Below are 23,150 nucleotides of genomic sequence, written 5' to 3'. Positions count from 1 at the left end.
TCTTTCTTGATATACTCTTTTCTCCTTTTGGCTTTCTATAACACTATTTCAACCTTGCTCTTCTACATCTCTGATGGATTCTTTACTGTTTCTACTCCCCTATTTCCACCTTCTCAGCATGGACACTCCCCAAAGCAATGTGTATGGTGCTCCAATTTTCTCTCTTCCATCTCTCATTTGGAATTTCTTCCACCAGGTTAGACACAAGGTTTACAGCTTACTGTAGGTCTCAAGTTTATCTTTTACCCTAGGATATTGATAGGGCATGAAAAACTGAATGAAGACTATCCAAATCCAAAGTTCAGATTAACCTTGAGAAGACTAAGTACTCAAAGTTCCCATTCCCTCTGAAGACAAATGTGGGAATCACTTTAAGTGTTTATACCTTTTTTTAGCTGTATATCCAAAATTAAAGTTGACTCTAGGCTTCGCATGTAATTTTTGAGAAGCTATATAAATATAATGCATGGTATGACCAATTCCTATCCATCAACTCACTGTTTCTTTTTTTAGACCCTTGTTGGTATAATGAGGTGGTTGAACTCAATGATTACTGAAATGGTTCTATAATTTTATTTCATTTCAAGATAAGTCTTTAGACAGTATTAGTGCAACAGAAGGAGGAAAGCCCCCAGGAGTGCTAGTAGAGCAATCAGTTCATCACCTCTTGGCTGTGTGTGGTAATATCCTGTAAGTGGATGACTACCAGCTCTTTGTCTCAATGGATTCATTGTTAATAGAACCAGAAATATCTGGCTTTGTCAGAATGGAGCCTAGATTCAGGATCATTGCACTACCTGGTTGCCATGCTAGCCTAGTAGTAGTCTCTCGGTGACCGAGAATGACAATTGTCTTTGTGCAGTTTCATCTATTGATGCACCCTTATGTGGCTTTGAAGACCAAAGGCTGAGGCGCACAGTTTGTGGCACATGGGGCATGGGACGCCAGTTGTTACGGGAGGTGCGGTTGTGGCCTGGTGTCGGCGTTCACGCGCAGCGGCAAGACATCGATGTCGCTCATCTTCAAAGGTGGTGGCGGCATGGTGAATGTGGGTTCGCCAGCTGCTTCTGTCAGAGGCAGTGGGTTCTAGTTGCTTTGGTGTAATGCCAGCCCACTTCAACTTTGACTTTAGCTGATCCTTGAATCTTTTCTTTAGTCGGCCTTGTTTCCTGAGTCCAGCTGACAGTTCACCATAGAATACCTGTCTTGGTATTTGCTGTGGGTCCAGGCGGATGACGTGTCCAGACCATCGTAGCTGGGTTTTGAGGACCAGGACTTCGATGCTGGTGGAGTTGGCTCTGTCGAGGACTTCCTGGTTAGTGATTCGGTCCTGCCATTGGATCCTCATGATTGACCGAAGAGAGCATTGGTGGAATTGCTCCAGCTGTTTCATGTGCTTCTGGTACAGTGTCCATGTCTCGCAACCTTACAGGAGCGAGCTGAGGACCACTGCGTTGTACACTTTGAGCATCGCAGTGCTTACACCTCTATATTGGAGGACTTAGGAGCTCAGGCACCCGAGTGCCTGGCTGGCCTTTTGGATCCTGGCATTGATCTCATGGTCTAGGGACTCGTTGTTGGCGATGGTGCTGCCCAGGTACTTGAAGGTGTTGACCTTAGAAAGATGCGGGCCATCGATAGTTATGCACAGCTGCTTAGTTGGCCTCCCTGGTGCGGCTTGGAACAGCACCTCTGTTTTGCTGAGGCTAATAGTCAGGCCAAACTGTTTTGTTGCTGTGGAGAACCTGTCCACAATGGTTTGGAGATGATTTTCTTGGTGAGCCATGAGAGCACAGTCATCCGCGAAGAGAGCTTCCAGGATGAGTCTCTCTGTTGTCTTTGTTTTTGCAGTTTTGCAGTCAGGCGGCGAAGGTCGAATAGTGAGCCATCCAGCCCATATTTGATCTGGACGCCCAGGTCTAGATCCATCACAGCATGTCGTAATACTTGGGTTAAGGATAGGTTGAAGAGTACCTGAGAGAGGACACAGCCTTGTTTCATGCCATTGGAGATGTTGAAGTGATCGGAAGGCTCTCCACCAGATAGGACTTCCCCTGTCATGTCGACAGGAAAGAGCTGGATCAATTTGATGAATTTTGCTGGGCAACTGAGCTTGCTAAGAATCACCCACAATGTGTCCTGTTCACTATGTCGAAAGCCTTTGTCAAGTCTATGAAGACAATGTAGAGACTCAGGTTCTACTCAAGGCATTTTTCCTGCATTTGCCTCACGGTGAAGACCATGTCGATAGTGCTACGATCTGGTTGGAAGCCACATTGTGATTCAGGCAGGTTCTGCTCTGAAATAGATGACAGGAGTCTGTTGAGTATTACACAGGCGAGGATCTTTCCAGCAGTGGAGAGTAGTGAGATGCCTTTGTAGTTGTCACAGGCTGCTCGTGCGCCTTTGTTCTTGTATAGGGCTACGATGGAGGCATCTCTGAGTTCTGGGGGCATGTCTTCCTCTTCCCATATGCTGGTCAGCATTATGTGGAATGCCTGGAGTGCCTTTCACTTTAAGGCCTTGTACACCTCAGTTGGGATCCTGTCTTTACCAGGTGCCTTGCCTGCACTCATTTGCTTAAATTCTTTTTGGACTTCCTCTATTGAAAGAGGGACGTCAAGTTGTTCAATGGTGTAGTTTTGGGGGATCTGGTCAAGGGCGCTTTGGTCGACTGAAGAGGGTCGGTTGAAAAGCTGACTGAAGTGTTCTTTCCACCTGTTGCTGATGCCTTTTTTATCTTTTATGAGAGTGTCACCGTCAGAGGATAGCAAGGGTGTGGTGGTGGGTTTTAATGGCCCATAGATAGTCTTGAGGGCACTGAAAAATTGTTTGTAGTTTTTCGTATCAGCAAAGTGCTGGATTTCTTCTGCCTTTTTTTCTCACCATCAGTCTTGCATCTTCCTGATCTCACGCTGCACCGTGGCTTGGAAAGATTTGAATCTGTTCTTTTTAGGAGCAGAGTTTGGGTTATTTTGCCACTCCATAAAGGCTTTGTTGTTTTTGCTCAACAGGTCTTCAATAGCGGTGTTGTTCTCATCGAACCAGTCCTGGTGGTTGAATTGTTTGGGGCCTAGGACTGCCTTAGTTTCTGCTATATATCATGGACTTTAGTATATACTGTGCATGGTGCCATTATCATTGGTTTTACATTCCCATAGCTAGTATGGGTCAGGGTATTGAAGATTTAGATCTAGAAGATCTAGAAGAATCCTCAAAGGTCATCAATTCTTTTTCTGCCATTCTACTAATGGGGAAACTGAAGCCTAAACAAATTAAGTGTGCAGGGTCACATAGTATATTTCTGAGGCAGAATTTGAAATCAGCTCTTTCTGACTCCAAGTTAATTGTTCTGTTTACTATATATATATATAGTTGCTTATGGTCAAGTTGAGTCTATATATATATATATATATATATATATATATATATATATATATATATATATAAAACTATCTCCTTCCACATACTAAAAGCTTAATCAGTATTTAACTAGAGTTTCTTGATTTCATCATTTGCCAATATTCTTTTCCCCCTGGAAATATATTCACTTTTTAGATGTATCAAATTATACTAGACAGAAGACATATGAGAGATATTCAGAACAGAAATCCTACTTTAAAAATTTCTACTACAATAGAGACAGTGAAGGGTAGATGCTTTCACCATAAATGCTGTTCTGAGTCCAGAGCAGATGTGTGCTCCTCCTCCAGCAACAGTAACATTAGGTAACCTTGAAATGAGTGTCTTCCGCTGAACGTCAGACTCTATTTGCATCAGTTCACTTTGTATAGTGGCTGAACTGTCAAATGTGACTATTCCAGTCCATGATCCTTTTTCAATGATCTGAAGCAGGAAGAATTGTGAGGCTTGCCTTAGTCGATTCAGCCGGTTTCCAACCTGAACAAAAAACACAAGTCAAATTCATAAGCTGTCAAGTTGTTATTTATAAGGAAGTTGTAGCAGAAGGGACTAAGCTCCGATGTTGAATTCCAGGGACTGTGGAGACTCTGCTTCCCAAGGTTAGGACAATGGAACACAAGCTTTGAAGTATTCTAGGTAACCAAGATCTTCCTGACTGAAAGGTCAAAGCCCTATCTGCTATATTACATTAATGAAGAAATTCTATGGGAGGACTACTAAAGCTATTGTGACCAGTGGGGAGAGTAAGATGGAGGGGACAATGCCCACACTAAAGAAGCTATAGGTTTTTTAAAGTATGGAATGTGAACTGCATTTTTTTGGTAGGGTGCATGACGCCTTTTAAAAATCATCAATAAACAGAAGGAAAATATGAAGTCATACAAAATTGATTGGAATGTTTGGTAATGAGGATTATAGATATTCATAGTCTGAAAAACTAACCAAGGAGCAAATTCTTAATTTAGACCTTCTTTATCTATGAAAATATCATCTGTATTTAGGGATGAGTTTAATTGGCCATGAACACTAGTTGGAGAAAGTGTGTGAGAAGAGGAGAGGGAGGAGTATGAATATGAAGGCTTAGAGGGAAACTTGGTGAGTGGTGAATGATTCCTTGTTCTGTACTTTCATTTAAATCATGAGATCAATATGATTTTTGACAAGCCCAAGACTCTATGAGGTCAGCATAGGTTGCAGGTATATTCTTCCAGCATCCATGAGAATGGGACTGGTTTGGCTTACCTTCATGCTTCTAGACGTATCTATAACTAAAACCAGGATTCTTTCTCCTATCTGCTTCAGTGAGAATCTGGACTTGGGTGGTTCTGCTGCCATCATCGGAGTTGATTTTTTATAGTCTTCTGAATCCTGAATCACTTCCCATGTACTCTTGAGGTAGCACATCTTGTTTTGAAGATTGGGAGCAAATCTATTATGGTTCTTTTCTGTACAAAATTCAACCACCTAAAAAGCCCCAATAGCATTATAAATAAATACATGCTTCTTATTCTGGGGTACATGAACTTGATTTTGAAAGGATATTTTTATAACTATTTCAAATATTATTGACTGTCTTTGTCAGCAGAAGTGTTTTATGCATTTAAAACATATTTCTGATGAGTCCAAAGGCTTCATCGGATTGTTGATGGGTTCATGACAGAAAAAAAGGAAAGAACTGTCTTTGATAAACCACCTACAGAAATAATCCAACTAGCAGTATCATTTAGTGCAAAAAAAAATTATTCATTTGAAAAACTCTTCTCTTATATCACCTCCCCTAAATTTTCATGCTTATCAATCACAGTAGACACTTTTTCACAGGGCTGCCCATTCTTAGTTCTCACCACTCTTTAGTTCTCACCTTCTCTGGCTACATTATATCTTCTGAGTACTTCACACTTCTTTGTTAAACTTGCCTTTTGTGAGTTACTTGACCTTTGTGTGATTAATTTAACTTTTACAGGTAGTGTATTAGATTTAAAAATAGACTTAGTTTAAGGTTTAGCTTCACTGTAAGGTATGAGATAAGTACCATCATTGTTCAATCAGGAGTTTACAACTTTATCTTCCCCTAAGGTATCTCTATGTATGGGTGCAGTAATGTAAAGTTCCCAAGACATTCCTGATTCTTGTTAGACCAAGTATCTCCATTGTTACAATAAGGAAATAGCTAAATCAAATCTTCTTAAGTATAGTCTGAGTAGTTTTTAAGATTCACAGCTCCCCATAACACCAAGAAAGAATCCCCCCCCCAGATCCCCAAATTTGCTTATGTATTTTAGAGATTTATGGGAGATTTAGACGAATTTTGAGATTCTAACTAAAAAGAAATGGGCCACAGTATGTGAGTGTGAGGGATAGAGGGAAATAAGGGGTTGGATGGTGATGTTCTCTTATGTTCTAACTTTGTTTTATGAATTTCAAAACTACTAAACCCTGTTCAAACCATTCTTTTTTTTTCTTTTTAATTTTTATTTGGTCATTTCCAAACATTATTCATTGGAAACAAAGATCATTTTCTTTTCTTCCCTTCCCCCCCACCCCCACAGCCGACACGCAATTCCACTGGGTATCCCATGTGTTCTTGATTCAAACCCATTTCCATGTTGTTGGTATTTGCATTAGAGTGTTCATTTAGAGTCTTTCCTCAGTCATATCCCCTCCACCCCTGTTGTCAAACAGTTGCTTTTCATCGGTATTTTTACTCCCACAGTTTATCTTCTGCTTATGGATAGTGTTTTTTAGATCCCTACAGATTGTTCAGGGACACGGCATTGCCACTAATGGAGAAGTCCATTACCTTAGATTGTACCACAGTGTATCAGTCTCTTTGTACAATGTTTTCCTGGTTCTGCTCCTTTTGTTCTGCATCACTTCGTGGAAGTTGTTGCAGTCTCCATGGAATTCCTCCACTTTATTATTCCTTTGAGCACAATAGTATTCCATCTCCAACATATACCACAATTTGTTCAGCCATTCCCAAATTGAAGGGCATCCCCTCATTTTCCAGTTTTTGGCCACCACAAAGAGTGCAGCTATGAATATTTTTGTACAAGTCTTTTTCCTTATTATCTCTTTGGGGTATAAGCCCAGTAGTGCTATGGCTGGATCAAAGGGCAAACAGTCTTTTATCTCCCTTTGGGCATAGTTCCAAATTGCCCTCCAGAATGGCTGGATTAATTCACAACTCCACCAGCAATGAATTAGTGTTCCTACTTTGCCACATCCCCTCCAGCATTCACTACTTTCCTTAGCTGTTATGTTAGCCAATCTGTGTGAGGTGATACCACAGAGTTGTTTTGATTTGCATCTCTCTAATTATAAGAAATTTAGAACACTTTTTCATGTGCTTACTAATAGTTTTGATTTCTTTGGCTGAGAACTGCCTGTTCATGTCCCTTGCCCATTTATCAATTGGAGAATGGCTTGGTTTTTTGTACAATTGATTTAGCTCTTTGTAAATTTGAGTAATTAAACCTTTGTCAGAGGTTTTTATGAAGATTGTTTCCCAATTTGTTGCTACCCTTCGGATTTTAGTTACATTGGTTTTGTTTGTACAAAACCTTTTTAATTTGATGTATTCAAAATTATTTATTTTACATTTTGTGACTATTTCTAAGTCTTGCTTGGTTGTAAAACCTTTCCCTTCCCAAAGGTCTAACAGGAATACTATTCTGTGTTCACCTAATTTAGTTATATTTTCCTTCTTTATGTTCAAGTCATTCACCCATTCTGAATTTATCTTGGTGTAGGGGGTGAGGTGCTGATCCAAACCTAATCTCTCCCTCAAACCATTCATTAGAGGATGGGATTTGGCTATTTCCTGATCAATAACAACTGAGATACTTGGAATGACAGAATCAGGTCTTGGAAACTACAATCTCTACCCTACTCAGGGTAAAAGGATTTAGGAAGGGCTGCAGCAAAGCTCAAGATTTAATTATTTGAGAATATGACCTTCAACAGACATGTGCAAAGGGGACAAACCTCTGGGCGGTACTGGGTTAAGCTAGAGCCATCATTGGCACAGGAGATACACAGGAAGTGAGGTAGAGGAGAGCTGAGGAGTGCTGCGACTTCCTGTGTGGAGGAGAATGTTGTTGGTTAGATCCTGGTGCTTGGAGTAGAGGCCCTCAGACTGTTTCTCCATTTTGGTCACGTGAGTGATAGGGACTGATCTCTTTTCTTTGCCTCGGCTATCCAAGGCCTTGAGCCTTTGGCCCAGCCTAAGCAGAGTGGGTATTTAAGCCCTATTCCCTTCTCTCCCCTTTCTCTCTCTCTCTCTCTCTCTCTCTCTCTCTCTCTCTCTCTCTCTCTCTCTCTCTCTCTCTCTCTCTCTCACTCTCTCTCTCACACACACACACACACACACACACACACACACATACCTTTCTTCCTACTGTTTTGTAATTAAAACCTCCATAAAAGGTTGACTGCTGACTTGAGTTTTCATTTAGGAATTACATAGCTGAATTTCTTGGTGACCTTAAATTAATATATATCAGTCTTTTAATGTGATTTCCATATCACAGTGTCCTCAGCCTTCCCTTTTAGAGAAATATTGGCTCACTAAGGAGAGCTGTTGAGCTCAAGAGGCCTGCCTTAAGTCATTAGGACAGATGTTTCTCACAGGAGCAGACTAGTGCAGTAGAGAGAGCCCTGAGCTAGCCAGGGGCACCACTCACTTCATTTCTGCAAGTCTGTTTCCTCCTCTGTGAAATAGGAATGAGGGTTATGGCAAATGAGGTCATTCTAAGCATCAGAGAAGGTCTAGTCAAAGTGCCTTGTAAACCTTAACACTAAGTAAATGCCAGCCATTAGGACTATTTTCTGTTCATAAACTTCAGAACTGATGATCCAAATACTTACAGAATCGATGCTTTGCATGAACATGATGGAGGCTTTCTCACTCTGAACTTTATCGGGTATGAACATACAGTCTTTGTTTAACTTTCCTGTTTTGGGATCTGTCCAACAATCTCTGATGGAACAGCTTCCTCCAGAACATGTATATACCTTATTTGTACCAGTGATACCCTCAGAACACCTGAAAAATATGAAGATTAGATTTTACGAACATTAGACCATTTAACGTCACTCCCCATAAAAACACTTCAACCTATGTGTTAATCTTGCTATGCATTTCTTCATCAAAGAGAGTGTGTTTCAAGCAACCCAGGAAGTAGAAACTTCTCTTATAGCCAGCAAGAACCGTTTTTGTTTGGCAGAGCACCCCTGTTGGCAATGTTAGCCTGTCTGCAGGAAGCCAGGTCTGCTTTACTGGGATCCCTAATGCTGTTTCTCCAAGGGATGGGCACCGGGCTCCTTATTGTCATTTTTAGGGGAATTAAGAGGGAATCTTCCTCATTCTCAGTAACTTTTGGAGCTCCTCAGTGTTGTCATCTCCATTAACAAGTGGGGCATCTAAAGTTCTTTATCTGTTTTCCTAAGAAGCCAATTTGCTTTCTCTTTGATCTCTTCATAAGGTTTCATTCATTCAATAGATTAAAAGTGCCCAAGAGAATGTCTCTTAAAACTCTCTCATCTAGCCAATGTGAGGTTGCTTTCTGTTGTAGAGAAATAAGTCAAATATATAAGAAACAAGCCATGCCCTGATTAGTAAATGGTCAAAGGATGTGAAAAGATGAAGTAATCAAAGCTATCAATAAATACTTACAAGTCTACCTGCCAAAGCAAACCCAGAAACTCTATGAACACAATTACAAAGTAGTTTTAGTACAAATAAAGTCAAAATTAAAAATTGGAAAAATATTAATTGCTTATGGTCAAGTTGAGTCAATACCATAAAAATGGAAATCCTGTATAAATTTACTTTATTGCCATGTCAATCAAGCTACGTATTTTATGCAGCAAAAACTATTTGATAGAGCCAGAAGAAAATAACAGAATGTATATGGAAGACCAAAAAGTCTTGATATAGTCAAGGAATCAATGGGGGGAAATGTGACTGTAGGCTATTGTACCAAATCTCAACTATATTGGGAAGCAGAAAGTATCCAAAAATTTGGTTTTGGCTGCAAATAGAGTGGTCAGCCTGTAGAATAGATTAGGACCAGAATACACAGTAGTAAATGTCTAGTAATCTAGTGTTTGAAAAACTCAAAACGTCCAAGCTTTTGGGATGAGAACTCAGTATTTGACAAAAAAAATTTTAGAAAACAATTTGACATAAACTAAGCATAGACCAACAGCTCAGCCCCTATACTAAAATAAATTTAAAATGGGTACATGCTTTAGACATTGGGGCTGATACTATAAGCAAAACAGAAGCACATGGAATAATTTACCTATCAGATCGATGGTTAAGAAAAGAATCTATGATCACTTGAGATAGAGAGCAATAAAAGATGTTAAATGGATACTTTTGATTATATTAAATAGAAGAGTTTTTGCACAAGCAAGGCCAGTGAGTGCAGCCAAAATTAGAAGGAAAGCAGAAAGCCATGAAAAATATTTTTACAGTAAATATATGATAAAGACTCATTTCTCAAATATATTGACAACTGAATTAAAATTATTAGGCTCCAAGTCATTCCCTACTTGATAAATGGTCAAAGTTTATAATAGGCAGTTTTCAGATAGAGAAATTAAAGTTATCTATAGTCTTATGGAAAAATGCTCTGCATCATTAATGCACATTAAAATAACTTTAAGATACCACTTCATATCTTTCAAATTGGCTAATAGGACAGAAAAGAAAATGAAAAACTCTTGGTGAGAAAATTAGGACACTAATGCACTGTTGACGGAGTTGTGAAATGATACGACCATTTTGGAGAATAATTTGGAACTATGCCCACAGGGCCAGAAAACTGTGGCTACCCTGTGATTCACCAATACCACTCCTATGTCTGTATCCCAAAGAAATCTTTTAAAAAAGTGACAAGGATATTTTTGCACAACGTATTTATGGCAGTCCTTTTTGTGGAGGCAAAGAATTGGAAATTGAGGGGATGTCTATTAATTGGGGATTGGCTGAGCAAGTTTTGGTATGATTATTATCGAATACTATTGTGCTATAAGAAGTGATGAGAAGAATGATTTTATAAAAACCTGAGAAGACTTACGTGAGCTGATTCAAAATGAAGTGACCTATATATTTTAGATCAAATTGTTTGTCATCTCACAGAGGGAGGGAGGGTAAGAAAGGACAGAGGGAGAGGATTTAGAACTTAAAATTTTTAAAAATGAATGTCAACTGGGGAAAATAAAATATTAAAAAATATTTAAAAATTTAAAAAATTACCTATCCCCCCAAAAGAGAATATTATTTCAGTCTGATGTCATACATTCACAAAATGTTAAAAGAAGATAATCATACTTTACTGGTACATTTTTTCCATCAAACTGGTAGAAAGGATTGTCTTCATTGTATTCCTCAAATACACCCCATCGAAAATGGGCCCATTCATGAACTAAAACTTTACCTGTTGGAATATATTTAAAATAAAAAAAATATAATGACTTCTACAATTCAGTGATTGGTTGGGTATCACCTCAGTAAGCCTCCCATTTGACCCTGAAATAATATGTGTAAATCACTTAGCCTGGCTAAGTGATTACACATATTATCTGGCTCATAACAGGTTATTGATGAGGCCTCTCTCCATTCCTCCCTCCCTCTCTGTCTCCCTCTCTCCCTCCTTCCCTTCCTCCCTCCCTCCAATCCTTCATCCCTCCCTCCATTCCTCCCTGCCTACATTTCACCTTCCCTCCCTCCCTCCCTCCCTTCCTTCCTCTCTCCCTTCCTCCCTTTCTCCCTCCCTCCCTCCTTTCCTCTCTCCCTTCCTCCCTCCCTCTCTCACTCCCTTCCTCTCTCCCTTCCTCCATTCCTCCTTCCCTCCTCTCCTCCCTTCCTCCCTCCCTCCCTTCCTCTCTCTCATCCCTCCCTCCCTTCCTCCCTCCCTCCCTTCCTCCTTTCCTCCCTCCCTCCATTCCTCCCTCCTTTCCCTCCTCCCTCCCTCCCTCTCTCTCTCCCTCCCTCCCTTCCTCTCTCTCTCCCTCCCTCTCTCCCTCCATTCCTTCCTTCCTTCCTTCCTTCCTTCCTTCCTTCCTTCCTTCCTTCCTTCCTTCCTTCCTTCCTTCCTTCCTTCCTTCCTTCCTTCCTTCCTTCCTTCCTTCCTTCCTTCCTTCCTTCCTTCCTTCCTTCCTTTCCTTCCTTCCTTCCTCCTTTTTTCTCTCTTCCTTCACATTTTTCTAATCTGTAGTCACTTAGAGCATTTTTCATATATTTCTATAAAGCTTTGATTTCTTTATCCCAAAACTCAATGTTCATATACACATAGACTTTGTAATTTAATGTATATTTGGGCATTATACTCGAAATTTCTTTTTTACAGATTGGGAGGGCATTTCAAAAAGCATTTTCAAATAAGGAGAACCATATTCTGTGTAGGCTGTGGTATTTAGATTATTAAATATACTGAAAATTTTATGAAATATTACTCTTAGCAACTATACCTTTTGGTCCAAATACATTCAACATTTCTCCCCGGATGATCCGAGGAGTTAAATAAATTCTCTCTCCCCTCTCTCCACATTTTCCAAACTGGTCAATTCGTGGAATATCATTGCCTGGGGAATTAGGAACTTCAATGATGATATCTGCCTAGAAATATTTTTAAAGGTTTTAAAAATATATATGTATATAATAATAATAATAATAAAAACTCTTGGTATTTGGATTAAAATATCCAGGAAAATTTTCATTAAATATTAGAGAATTATTTATTTAAACAAGTTTTAGGTCACAGTGATGGTTTAATAATATTAAGAACTAGAGGATCTTACATTTTTGTAGGTCTCATGTTTTGGTTTCTCATAATCTGATTTTGGCTGCCATGTCTTGGGAATCAAGATGGAAACGCTTTCGAAGTAAAATCTTTTTTCTGTCGCTCTATATAAGTAAGTTGATGCCTCTGAGATCATGTCCTATGGGAAAAGAAGTCCATCAGAATGCTTGACAGCTAATGGAGAAATGAACAACTAGTTATTTACCTCCACAATGAATACTGATGCTACAAAATGGCCATACTATTTTAATCAAGGGAAAATGGGGAAATGTGAAGATGCTTGTACTGTTCCTTCTGACTTACACTATTATTTTGTTAGTGTGCTGGTCATACATGTTGTTTAGGAAGAAGCCAGAGTACACATGCCCCTCTTCACTGACCCCAACCATCCATACCCAGCACCAAGGTGATAAGAAGCATTCCAGTCTAACCTTGGCCCCTACTGTATCCCCTTATGTTAAATACATACTCACATAGACTTAATCCCATATACAAACCTACTAAGAATCAGGGGTATACCATGTCAATTATAGGTAATTTCTTTTTTTAAAAACCCTTACCTTCTGTCTTGGAGCCAATAGTGTGTATTGGCTCCAAGGCAGAAGAATGGAAAGGGCTAGGCAATGGGGGTTAAGTGACTTTCCCAGGGTCACACAGCTGGGAAGTGTCTGAAGCCAGATTTGAACCTAAGACCTCCTTTCTCTAGACCTGACTCTCAATCCACTGAGCCACCCAGCTGCCCCCCAGGTAATTTCTTGATTGCTTGTTTGTTTTATTTTGTTATTTAGTCAAATTAGAACATTATTCCTTGGTTACAAGAATCATATTCTGACTTCCGGTTAAGATGGCAGCTTAGAGAAAGCTCAAGTTCAGATCTCCGGAAAACCCTTCCCGACCGATCTCAAACTATAAGCTCCTAAGGCGCCGAAATTCAAAACGATCAACAGCACAGACCCTGGGAACCCTCCTCCTGGACCTAGACCCGGTTCAAAAGGTACGGCTCCCCTCAAAAGCCAGAACCCGAGATCCCTCGGACCTCAGGGGTAGGAGCGCAGAGTCCAAGGCTCCCGGAAGCCGCAGCCCTGCCGGCTGGGCTCTGAGAGCAGAACCCTCAGGGCCTTCTACAGTCCCGGTGAAAGTTACTGCCTGGGGCTTCCGCTGCAGAGAGCTGGTCGAAACAACAGCAACCCTCAGGGCGGGCAAGACAGCCTCACGGGCTGGATCCTGCTATCCAAGTCTCAGTGAAAGTCCTTGCTCTCGGAGCTTGGGTTAGCTGCAGCCCATCCCCCCACAGGCCAACGAAACAGCCTCATGGCCAGCGATTCTGAAGGCAACTTCCTGAAAGCAACGTGGTCCGACCCTTCCATTCCAGTTCCAGTGAGGCATATTCAGTTTAACCCAGGGAAAGTCATAGAACCATCTGCCCAGGACTAAAGCCTCTGAACACCAGACAGAGACAAGAAAAGCCAATCCTCCACATTCAGAGATGACAAACTCCACAGAAGCACAAAAGCCCCAAAATACCAAGAAAAATAAGAAGAAAGGGGCGACTTTGGACACATTCTATGGAGCCAAAATACAAAATACAGAGCAGATAGAAGATAATATAAAAGAAAATGCTCCAAAACCGTCCAAAGGAAATGGAAACTCTCCACAAACCTATGAAGAATTTGAATCAGAAATGACCAAAAAGATGGAAGCCTTCTGGGAGGAAAAGTTGGAAATAATGCAAAAGAAATTCACGCATCTACAAAACCAGTTTGACCAAACTGTAAAAGAAAACCAGGCTTTAAAGGCCAGAATCAGGCAGCTGGAAGACAACGATCGTGTAAAAGAGCAAGAATCAATAAAGCAAAGCCAAAATACCAAGAAATTAGAAGAGAACATAAAATATCTCAGCGACAAGGTGATAGATCTGGAAAATAGAGGGAGAAGGGATAATTTAAGAATAATTGGACTCCCAGAAAAGCCAGAAATAAACACCAAACTGGACATGGTGATACAAGATATAATCAAAGAAAATTGCCCAGAGATTCAAGAACAAGGGGGCAATACAGCCACTGACAGAGCTCACAGAACACCTTCTACACTAAACCCCCAAAAGACAACTCCCAGGAATGTAATTGCCAAATTCCAAAGCTATCAAACAAAAGAAAAAATCCTACAGGAAGCCAGAAAAAGACAATTTAGATATAAAGGAATGCCAATCAGGGTCACACAAGACCTTGCAAGTTCTACTCTGAATGATCGTAAGGCATGGAACATGATCTTCAGAAAGGCAAGAGAGCTGGGTCTCCAACCAAGAATCAGCTACCCAGCAAAACTGACTATATACTTCCAAGGGAAAGTATGGGCATTCAACAAAATAGAAGACTTCCAACTTTTTGCAAAGAAAAGACCAGAGCTCTGTGGAAAGTTTGATACCGAAAATCAAAGAGCAAGGAATACCTGAAAAGGTAAATATTAAGGAAAGGGGAAAATGTTATCTTCTTCTTTTACTCAAACTCTCTTCTATAAGGACTACATTTATATCAACCTATGTATACTAATATGTGGGGAAAATGTAATGTATAAATAGGGGGTAAAGAAAGACCAAATAGAATAATCATTCTCAAACAAAGATTCATATGGGAAGGGGAGGGGAAGAAAACTCCTATAAGAAGGAGAGGAAGAGAGGGGGGGGGTTTACTTAAACCTCAATCTCAGGGAAATCAACTCTGAGAGGGAAAAACATCCAGATCCATTGGGATCTTGAATTCTATCTTACCCAATAAGGGTAAGGAGAAGGGAAAACCAAGGGGGGGAGGGGGAGAGGGAGAACAAAAAGGGAGGGAAAGAGAGGGGGGAAGGGGAGGGAACAAAAAGGGAGGGACTAAAAAGGGAAACATCAAGGGAGGGGACAAGGGGGACTGTTTCAAAGTAAATCACTGGACTAAAAGGTAGAGCCGAAGAAGAATAGGTTAGAATTAGGGAAGGCAATCAAAATGCCAGGGAGTCCACAAATGACAATCATAACTTTGAACGTGAATGGGATGAACTCACCCATAAAATGTAGACGAATAGCAGAATGGATTAGAATCCAAAACCCTACCATATGTTGTCTTCAAGAAACACACATGAGGCGGGTTGACACCCACAAGGTCAGAATTAAAGGATGGAGTAAGACCTTCTGGGCTTCAACTGATAGAAAGAAGGCAGGAGTGGTAATCATGATATCCGATAAAGCCAATGCAAAAATAGACCTGATCAAAAGGAATAGGGAAGGTAATTATATTTTGTTAAAAGGGACTATAGACAATGAGGAAATATCATTAATCAATATGTATGCACCAAATAATATAGCACCCAAATTTCTAATGGAGAAACTAGGAGAATTGAAGGAAGAAATAGACAGTAAAACCATACTAGTGGGAGACTTAAACCAACCATTATCAAATTTAGATAAATCAAATCAAAAAATAAATAAGAAAGAGGTAAAAGAAGTGAATGAAATCTTAGAAAAATTAGAATTAATAGACATATGGAGAAAAATAAATAGGGATAAAGAGGAATACACCTTCTTCTCAGCACCATATGGCACATTCACAAAAATTGACCATACATTAGGTCACAGAAACATAGCACACAAATGCAGAAAAGCAGAAATAATGAATGCAGCCTTCTCAGATCACAAGGCAATAAAAATAATGATTAGTAATGGTACATGGAAAACCAAATCTAAAACCAATTGGAAATTAAACAATATGATACTCCAAAACCGTTTAGTTAAAGAAGAAATCATAGAAACAATTAATAATTTCATCGAGGAAAATGACAATGGCGAAACATCCTTTCAAACCTTTTGGGATGCAGCCAAAGCAGTAATCAGAGGTAAATTCATATCCCTGAATGCTTATATTAACAAACAAGGGAGAGCAGAGATCAATCAATTGGAAATGCAAATGAAAAAACTGGAAAGCGATCAAATTAAAAACCCCCAGCAGAAAACCAAATTAGAAATCCTAAAAATTAAGGGAGAAATTAATAAAATCGAAAGTGATAGAACTATTGATTTAATAAATGAGACAAGAAGCTGGTACTTTGAAAAAACAAACAAAATAGACAAGGTACTGGTCAATCTAATTAAAAAAAGGAAGGAAGAAAAGCAAATTCACAGCATTAAAGATGAAAAGGGGGACAGCACCTCTGATGAAGAGGAAATTAAGGCAATCATTAGAAATTACTTTGCCCAATTATATGGCAATAAATACACCAATTTAGGAGAAATGGATGAATATATACAAAAATACAAACTGCCTAGACTAACAGAAGAGGAAATAGAATTCCTAAATAATCCCATATCAGAAATTGAAATCCAACAAGCCATCAAAGAACTTCCTAAGAAAAAATCCCCAGGGCCTGATGGATTCACCTGTGAATTCTATCAAACATTCAGAGAACAGTTAATCCCAATACTACACAAACTATTTGACATAATAAGCAAAGAGGGAGTTCTACCAAACTCCTTTTACGACACAAACATGGTACTGATTCCAAAACCAGGCAGGTCAAAAACAGAGAAAGAAAACTATAGGCCAATCTCCCTAATGAATATAGATGCAAAAATCTTAAATAGGATACTAGCAAAAAGACTCCAGCAAGTGATCAGAAGGATCATTCACCATGATCAAGTAGGATGTATACCAGGGATGCAGGGCTGGTTCAACATTAGGAAAACCATCCACATAATTGACCACATCAACAAGCAAACTAGCAAGAACCACATGATTATCTCAATAGATGCAGAAAAAGCCTTTGATAAAATACAACACCCATTCCTATTAAAAACACTAGAAAGCATAGGAATAGAAGGGTCATTCCTAAAAATAATAAACAGTATATATCTAAAACCAACAGCTAATATCATCTGCAATGGGGATAAACTAGATGCATTCCCAATAAGATCAGGAGTGAAACAAGGATGCCCATTATCACCTCTACTATTTGACATTGTATTAGAAACACTAGCAGTAGCAATTAGAGAAGATAAAGGAATTGAAGGCATCAAAATAGGCAAGGAGGAGACCAAGTTATCACTCTTTGCGGATGACATGATGGTCTACTTAAAGAATCCTAGAGATTCAACCAAAAAGCTAATTGAAACAATCAACAACTTTAGCAAAGTTGCAGGATACAAAATAAACCCACATAAATCATCAGCTTTTCTATATATCTCCAACACAGCTCAGCAGCAAGAACTAGAAAGAGAAATCCCATTCAAAATCACCTTAGACAAAATAAAATACCTAGGAATCTATCTCCCAAGACAAACACAGGAACTATATGAACACAACTACAAAACACTCGCCACACAACTAAAACTAGACTTGAACAAATGGAAAAAACATTAACTGCTCATGGATAGGACGAGCCAATATAATAAAAATGACCATCCTACCCAAACTTATTTATCTATTTAGTGCCATACCCATTGAACTACCAAAATACTTCTTCACTGATTTAGAAAAAACTATAACAAAGTTCATTTGGAAGAACAAAAGATCAAGGATATCCAGGGAAATAATGAAAAAAACCACACATGATGGGGGCCTTGCAGTCCCTGACCTAAAACTATATTACAAAGCAGCAGTCATCAAAACAATTTGGTACTGGCTAAGAAACAGAAAGGAAGATCAGTGGAATAGACTGGGGGAAAGCGACCTCAGCAAGACAGTATACAATAAACCCAAAGATCCCAGCTTTTGGGACAAAAATCCACTATTCGATAAAAACTGCTGGGAAAATTGGAAGACAGTGTGGGAGAGACTAGGAATAGATCAACACCTCACACCCTACACCAAGATAAATTCAAAATGGGTGAGTGACTTAAACATAAAGAAGGAAACCATAAGTAAATTGGGTAAACATAAAATAGTATACATGTCAGACCTTTGGGAGGGGAAAGACTTTAAAACCAAGCAAGATATAGAAAGAATCACAAAATGTAAAATAAATAATTTTGACTACATCAAACTAAAAAGCTTTTGTACAAACAAAACCAATGTAACTAAAATCAGAAGGGAAACAACAAATTGGGAAAAAATCTTCATAGAAACCTCTGACAAAGGTTTAATTACTCATATTTATAATGAGCTAAATCAATTGTACAAAAAATCAAGCCATTCTCCAATTGATAAATGGGCAAGGGAAATGGATAGGCAGTTCTCAGATAAAGAAATCAAAACTATTAATAAGCACATGAAGAAGTGTTCTACATCTCTTATAATCAGAGAGATGCAAATCAAAACAACTCTGAGGTATCACCTCACACCTAGCAGATTGGCTAACATAACAGCAAAGGAAAGTAATGAATGCTGGAGGGGATGTCGCAAAATAGGGACATTAATTCATTGCTGGTGGAGCTGTGAAATGATCCAACCATTCTGGAGGGCAATTTGGAACTATGCCCAAAGTGCAACAAAAGAATATCTACCCTTTGACCCAGCCATAGCACTGCTGGGTCTGTACCCCAAAGAGATAATGGACACAAAGACTTGTACAAAAATATTCATAGCTGCGCTCTTTGTGGTGGCCCAAAACTGGAAAACGAGGGGATGCCCATCAATTGGGGAATGGCTGAACAAACTGTGGTATATGTTGGTGATGGAATACTATTGTGCTAAAAGGAATAATAAAGTGGAGAAGTTCCATGGAGACTGGAACAACCTCCAGGAAGTGATGCAGAGCGAGAGGAGCAGAACCAGGAGAACATTGTACACAGAGACTAATACACTGTGGTATAATCGAACGTAATGGACTTCTCCATAAATGGTGGTGTAATGTCCCTGAACAACTTGCAGGGATCCAGGAGAAAAAAACACCATTCATAAGGAAAGGATAAACTATGGGAGTGGAAACGCCGAGAAAAAGCAACTGCCTGAATACAGAGGTTGAGGGGACATGACAGAGGATGGACTATAAATGAACACTCTAATGCAAATACTATCAACAAAGCAATGGGTTCAAATCAAGAAAACATCTAATGCCCAGTGGACTTACGCGTTGGCTATGGGGGTTGGGGGGGGAGGAAAAGAAAATTATCTATGTCTTTAACGAATAATGCTTGGAAATGATCAAATAAAATATATTTTAAAAAAAAAAAGAGTCATATTCTTTCCCTCCTTCCCTTCCCCCCAACCTTCCTCCAGATGATGCACAATTCCACTGGGTATTACATGTGTCCTTGATCAGAACCTATTTCCATGTTGTTGGTGTTTGCACTAGGATGTTCATTTAGAGTCTACATCCCCAGCCATATCCCCTCAACCCATGTAATCAAGCAGTTGTTTTCCTTTGGTGTTTCTACTCCCCCAGTTTTTCCTCTGAACATGGACAGTGTGTTTTCTCATAGATTCTTCCAAATTGTTCAGGATCACTGCATTGCCATTAATGGAGCAGTCCATTACACTCAATTGTACCACAGGGTATCGATCTCTGTGTACAATGTTCTCCTGGTTCTGCTCCTTTCACTCTGCATCAATTCCTGGAGGTTGTTGCAGTTCCAATGGAATTCCTTCACTTTATTATTCCTTTGAGAACAATAGTATTCCATCACCAATATATACCACAATTTGTTCAGCCATTCCCCAATTGAAGGGCATCCTCTCATTTTCCAATTTTTGGCCACCACAAAGAGTGCAGATATGAATATTCTTGTACTAGTCTTTTCCTTATTATCTCTTTGGGGTACAAACCAGCATTGCAATGGTTGGATCAAAGGGCAGACAGTCTTTTATCACCCTTTGGGCATAGTTTCAAATTGCCCTCCAGAATGGCTGGATCAATTCACAACTCCACCAGCAATGCATTCATGTCCCCACTTTTGCACATCCCCTCCAGGATTCATTACTTTTCTTGGTGTCATGTTAGCCAATCGGCTAGGGATGAGGTGATACTTCAGAGTTGTTTTGATTTGCATCTCTCTGATTATAAGAGATTTAGAACACTTTTTCATGGGTTTATTAATAGTTTTGATTTCTTTAATGAATTTAAATGAAAATTGCCTATTCATGTCCCTTGCCCATTTTTCAATTGGAGAATAGCTTGATTTTTTGTACAACTGGTTTAGCTCTTTATAAATTTGAGTAATTATACCTTAGTCAGAGGTTTTCTGTAATGAAGAGTGTTTCCCAATTTGTTGCTTCCCTTCTAATTTTGGATGCATTAATTTTGTTTGTACAAAAACTTTTTAATTTGATATAATCAAAATTATTGATTTTACATTTTGTGATTTTTCTAGCTCTTGCTTGGTTTTAAAGTCTTTCCTTTCCCAAAGATCTGACAAATATATTATTCTGTGTTTGCCTAATATGCTTATAGTTTCCTTCTTTATATTCAGGTCATTCACACATTCTGAGTTTATCTTGGTGTAGGGTGTGAGATGTTGATCCAAACCTAATCTCTCCCATACTGTCTTCCAATTTTCCCAGCAGTTTTTTATCAAAAAGTAGGTTTTGGTCTCCAAAACTGGGATCTTTGGGTTTATCATAGACTGTCTTGCTGAGGTCATTTACCCCAAGTCTATTCCACTGATCCTCCTTTCTGTCCCTTAGCCAGTACCAAATTGTTTTGATAACTACTGATTTATACTATAGTTCGAGATCTGGGATTGCAAGTCCTCCTTCCTTTGCATTTTTTTTTGCATGATTTACCTGGATATCTTGATCTTTTTTTCTTCCAAATGAACTTTGTTGTGTTGTTTTCTAATTTCACAAAGAAGTTTTTTTGGTAGTTCAATGGGTATGGCAGTAAATGAATAAATTAATTTGGGTAGGATTGTCATTTCTATTATATTAGCTCGTCCAACCCACAAGCAATCAATGTTTTTCCAATTGTTTAGATCTAGTTTGAATTGTGTGGAGAGTGTTTTGTAGTTGTGCTCATATAGTTCCTGTGTTTGTCTAGGCAGATAGATTCCTGAGTATTTTATATTGTCTAGGGTGATTTTAAATGGAATTTCTCTTTCTAATTCTTGCTGCAGAGATGGATTGGAGATATATAGAAATGCTGATGACTTATGTGGGTTTATTTTGTATCCTGCAACTTTGCTAAAGTTGTTGATTATTTTGACTAGCTTTTTGGTCGATTCTCTGGGATGCTTTAAGTGGACTATCGTATCATCTGCAAAGAGTGATAGCTTGGTCTTCTTATTGCCAATTTTAATACCTTCAATTTCTTTTTCTTCTCTGATTGCTACTGCTAGTACAATGTTAAATAATAGAGGTACCTAATGTTTGCAAAACACCACTGAGGATAGAAAGATGGATCCAATAGAGATCCTGCTATTTAGGAATTTACAATCTAGAGGTTGGGGAAGAGCTATATTTTCAAAGAATTATAATAAGGGAATATCGAATATATGCAAGGAGTTGCCCAGTGCACTCAGGGTACTTTGAGAAAGGGGAGCCCTGACCCTTCTAGCTAGCTTGAGAAGGGGACACTTGCTTGTGTGACCTTCTTCTAGTTGTTTAATCTATGTATCCCAAACAAATTCTTAATGTGAGAGCAATTGCTGATCTGTATTGGGTGATCAGGGGTTCTTATCTAAGGTCTGTGCATTTGTTTTTAATATTTTGATAACTAAATTTAATTATAGATGATTTTCTTTGTAATTCTGTGATTTTTGTCCATTCAAACAATCTGAGATGGGGATCCATTGTTTTTACCACAGTAACAAAGGGTTATAGGACAATGAAGATGTAAGATGGTACTTTTACTCTTACAAAAGCTTTGTAAAGGTTGTAGTAGCTGCTCCTCCCTATACTAAGGGCAAAATGACTACCCTGAGATCTGGAGCTCTAACAAATGGGACCTGAGTTCTTCTCTTAAACAACAGTAGATTTATTAAAGTGGATAATTAGGAGTTTGGGAAGCATGGTAGGCTAGGCAGTTCCCTATGCTTTTGTTTTTTTTTACCCCAAATCTTTAGTCTTTGAATCAATACTGAGTGGTAAGGGCTGGGAAGTGTCTGAAGCCAGATTTGAACCTAGGACCTCCCATCTCAAGGCCTGGCCCTCAATCCACTGAGCTATCCCCATGGCTTTTAAAATCTATCTGTCCCAGATCCCTCTGACCCACACTCACTTCCTCTCTCTCTCTTTTCCAATGTTTCTATCTAACTATGTAGGCTGTGCCCACCAACAAAAAGTCTTTAATGAAGTACAAATCTGGTAGTCGCATAAGGAACTAGTGGCCAGACAGATCAGGTCACCACAAGTTCAGGTTGATGATAGCAGAGGTAAAGTAGCACCCTGAAGGTGTCAAGATGGTGTTTATAGTCTTCACAGGAGTCCAAAGATGTCTCTGGCATGAAGGAATTGCTGCCTGAAGCTCCCAGGGATACATAACCCAAAGGAGGAGCTTTGAGATCAGGAGTAGAGAGAGAGCTAAGTCCGACCGCTGAGACCATCTCCCTCCTCACACTGTCCTCCTGGCTGTACGTGAATTGTGTCAGAACACTACAACAGAATTTCAAATTCTCCTCCTGCATTCTGCCCCTTGCCTTCCCAGCCAAATCGGCTTTTTCTTATTCTGCCACACATCCCCTTTTCCCTGCATTGCATTATTCCTTTCTTTCACAGAAAATAGGAGCACTTTTCTAGAAGAAGATTTCTCACCAAGAATTTCCTGTGCCGGGAATCTCACTCTACTGTACCATAACAGTTCCCCAAACTTTTTGGCCTCCATTCTTTCCTGAGAAATCCATTACTCAGAAGCATTAATTAAGTCACTAGTGTGTTCTAGACACTATCCTAGGCTCCAAACATATAGTAACATCAAAAGAAAAACAATAATTACATGGCTAACGTAATAGAATAATGTAATAACATATTAAGAAGTGCTGATATTTATATAGTATTTTAAAGTTTGTAAAGT

At 39.2% G+C, this 23,150-nt stretch overlaps 1 protein-coding gene across 1 annotated transcript in view; it reads right to left on the bottom strand.

The window, feature by feature from the left end:
• LOC130457080 (calcium-activated chloride channel regulator 1-like) overlaps positions 1 to 23,150 on the bottom strand; it is a 74,609-nt gene that overhangs the window by 38,706 nt on the left and 12,753 nt on the right. Inside the window, exons 3-8 of the mRNA XM_056815392.1 lie at positions 12,235 to 12,375; positions 11,905 to 12,052; positions 10,766 to 10,871; positions 8,293 to 8,470; positions 4,666 to 4,887; positions 3,667 to 3,900 (exon numbers count right to left, since the gene is read on the bottom strand). Of these exons, the coding sequence (XP_056671370.1) occupies positions 3,667 to 3,900; positions 4,666 to 4,887; positions 8,293 to 8,470; positions 10,766 to 10,871; positions 11,905 to 12,052; positions 12,235 to 12,375 (1,029 nt within the window). The remainder of the gene's footprint in view (positions 1 to 3,666; positions 3,901 to 4,665; positions 4,888 to 8,292; positions 8,471 to 10,765; positions 10,872 to 11,904; positions 12,053 to 12,234; positions 12,376 to 23,150) is intronic.

Source organism: Monodelphis domestica, chromosome 2 (genome assembly GCF_027887165.1).
Source record: "Monodelphis domestica isolate mMonDom1 chromosome 2, mMonDom1.pri, whole genome shotgun sequence".
NCBI lineage: Eukaryota > Metazoa > Chordata > Mammalia > Didelphimorphia > Didelphidae > Monodelphis > Monodelphis domestica.
This window is presented reverse-complemented; position numbering and strand designations above follow the sequence as displayed.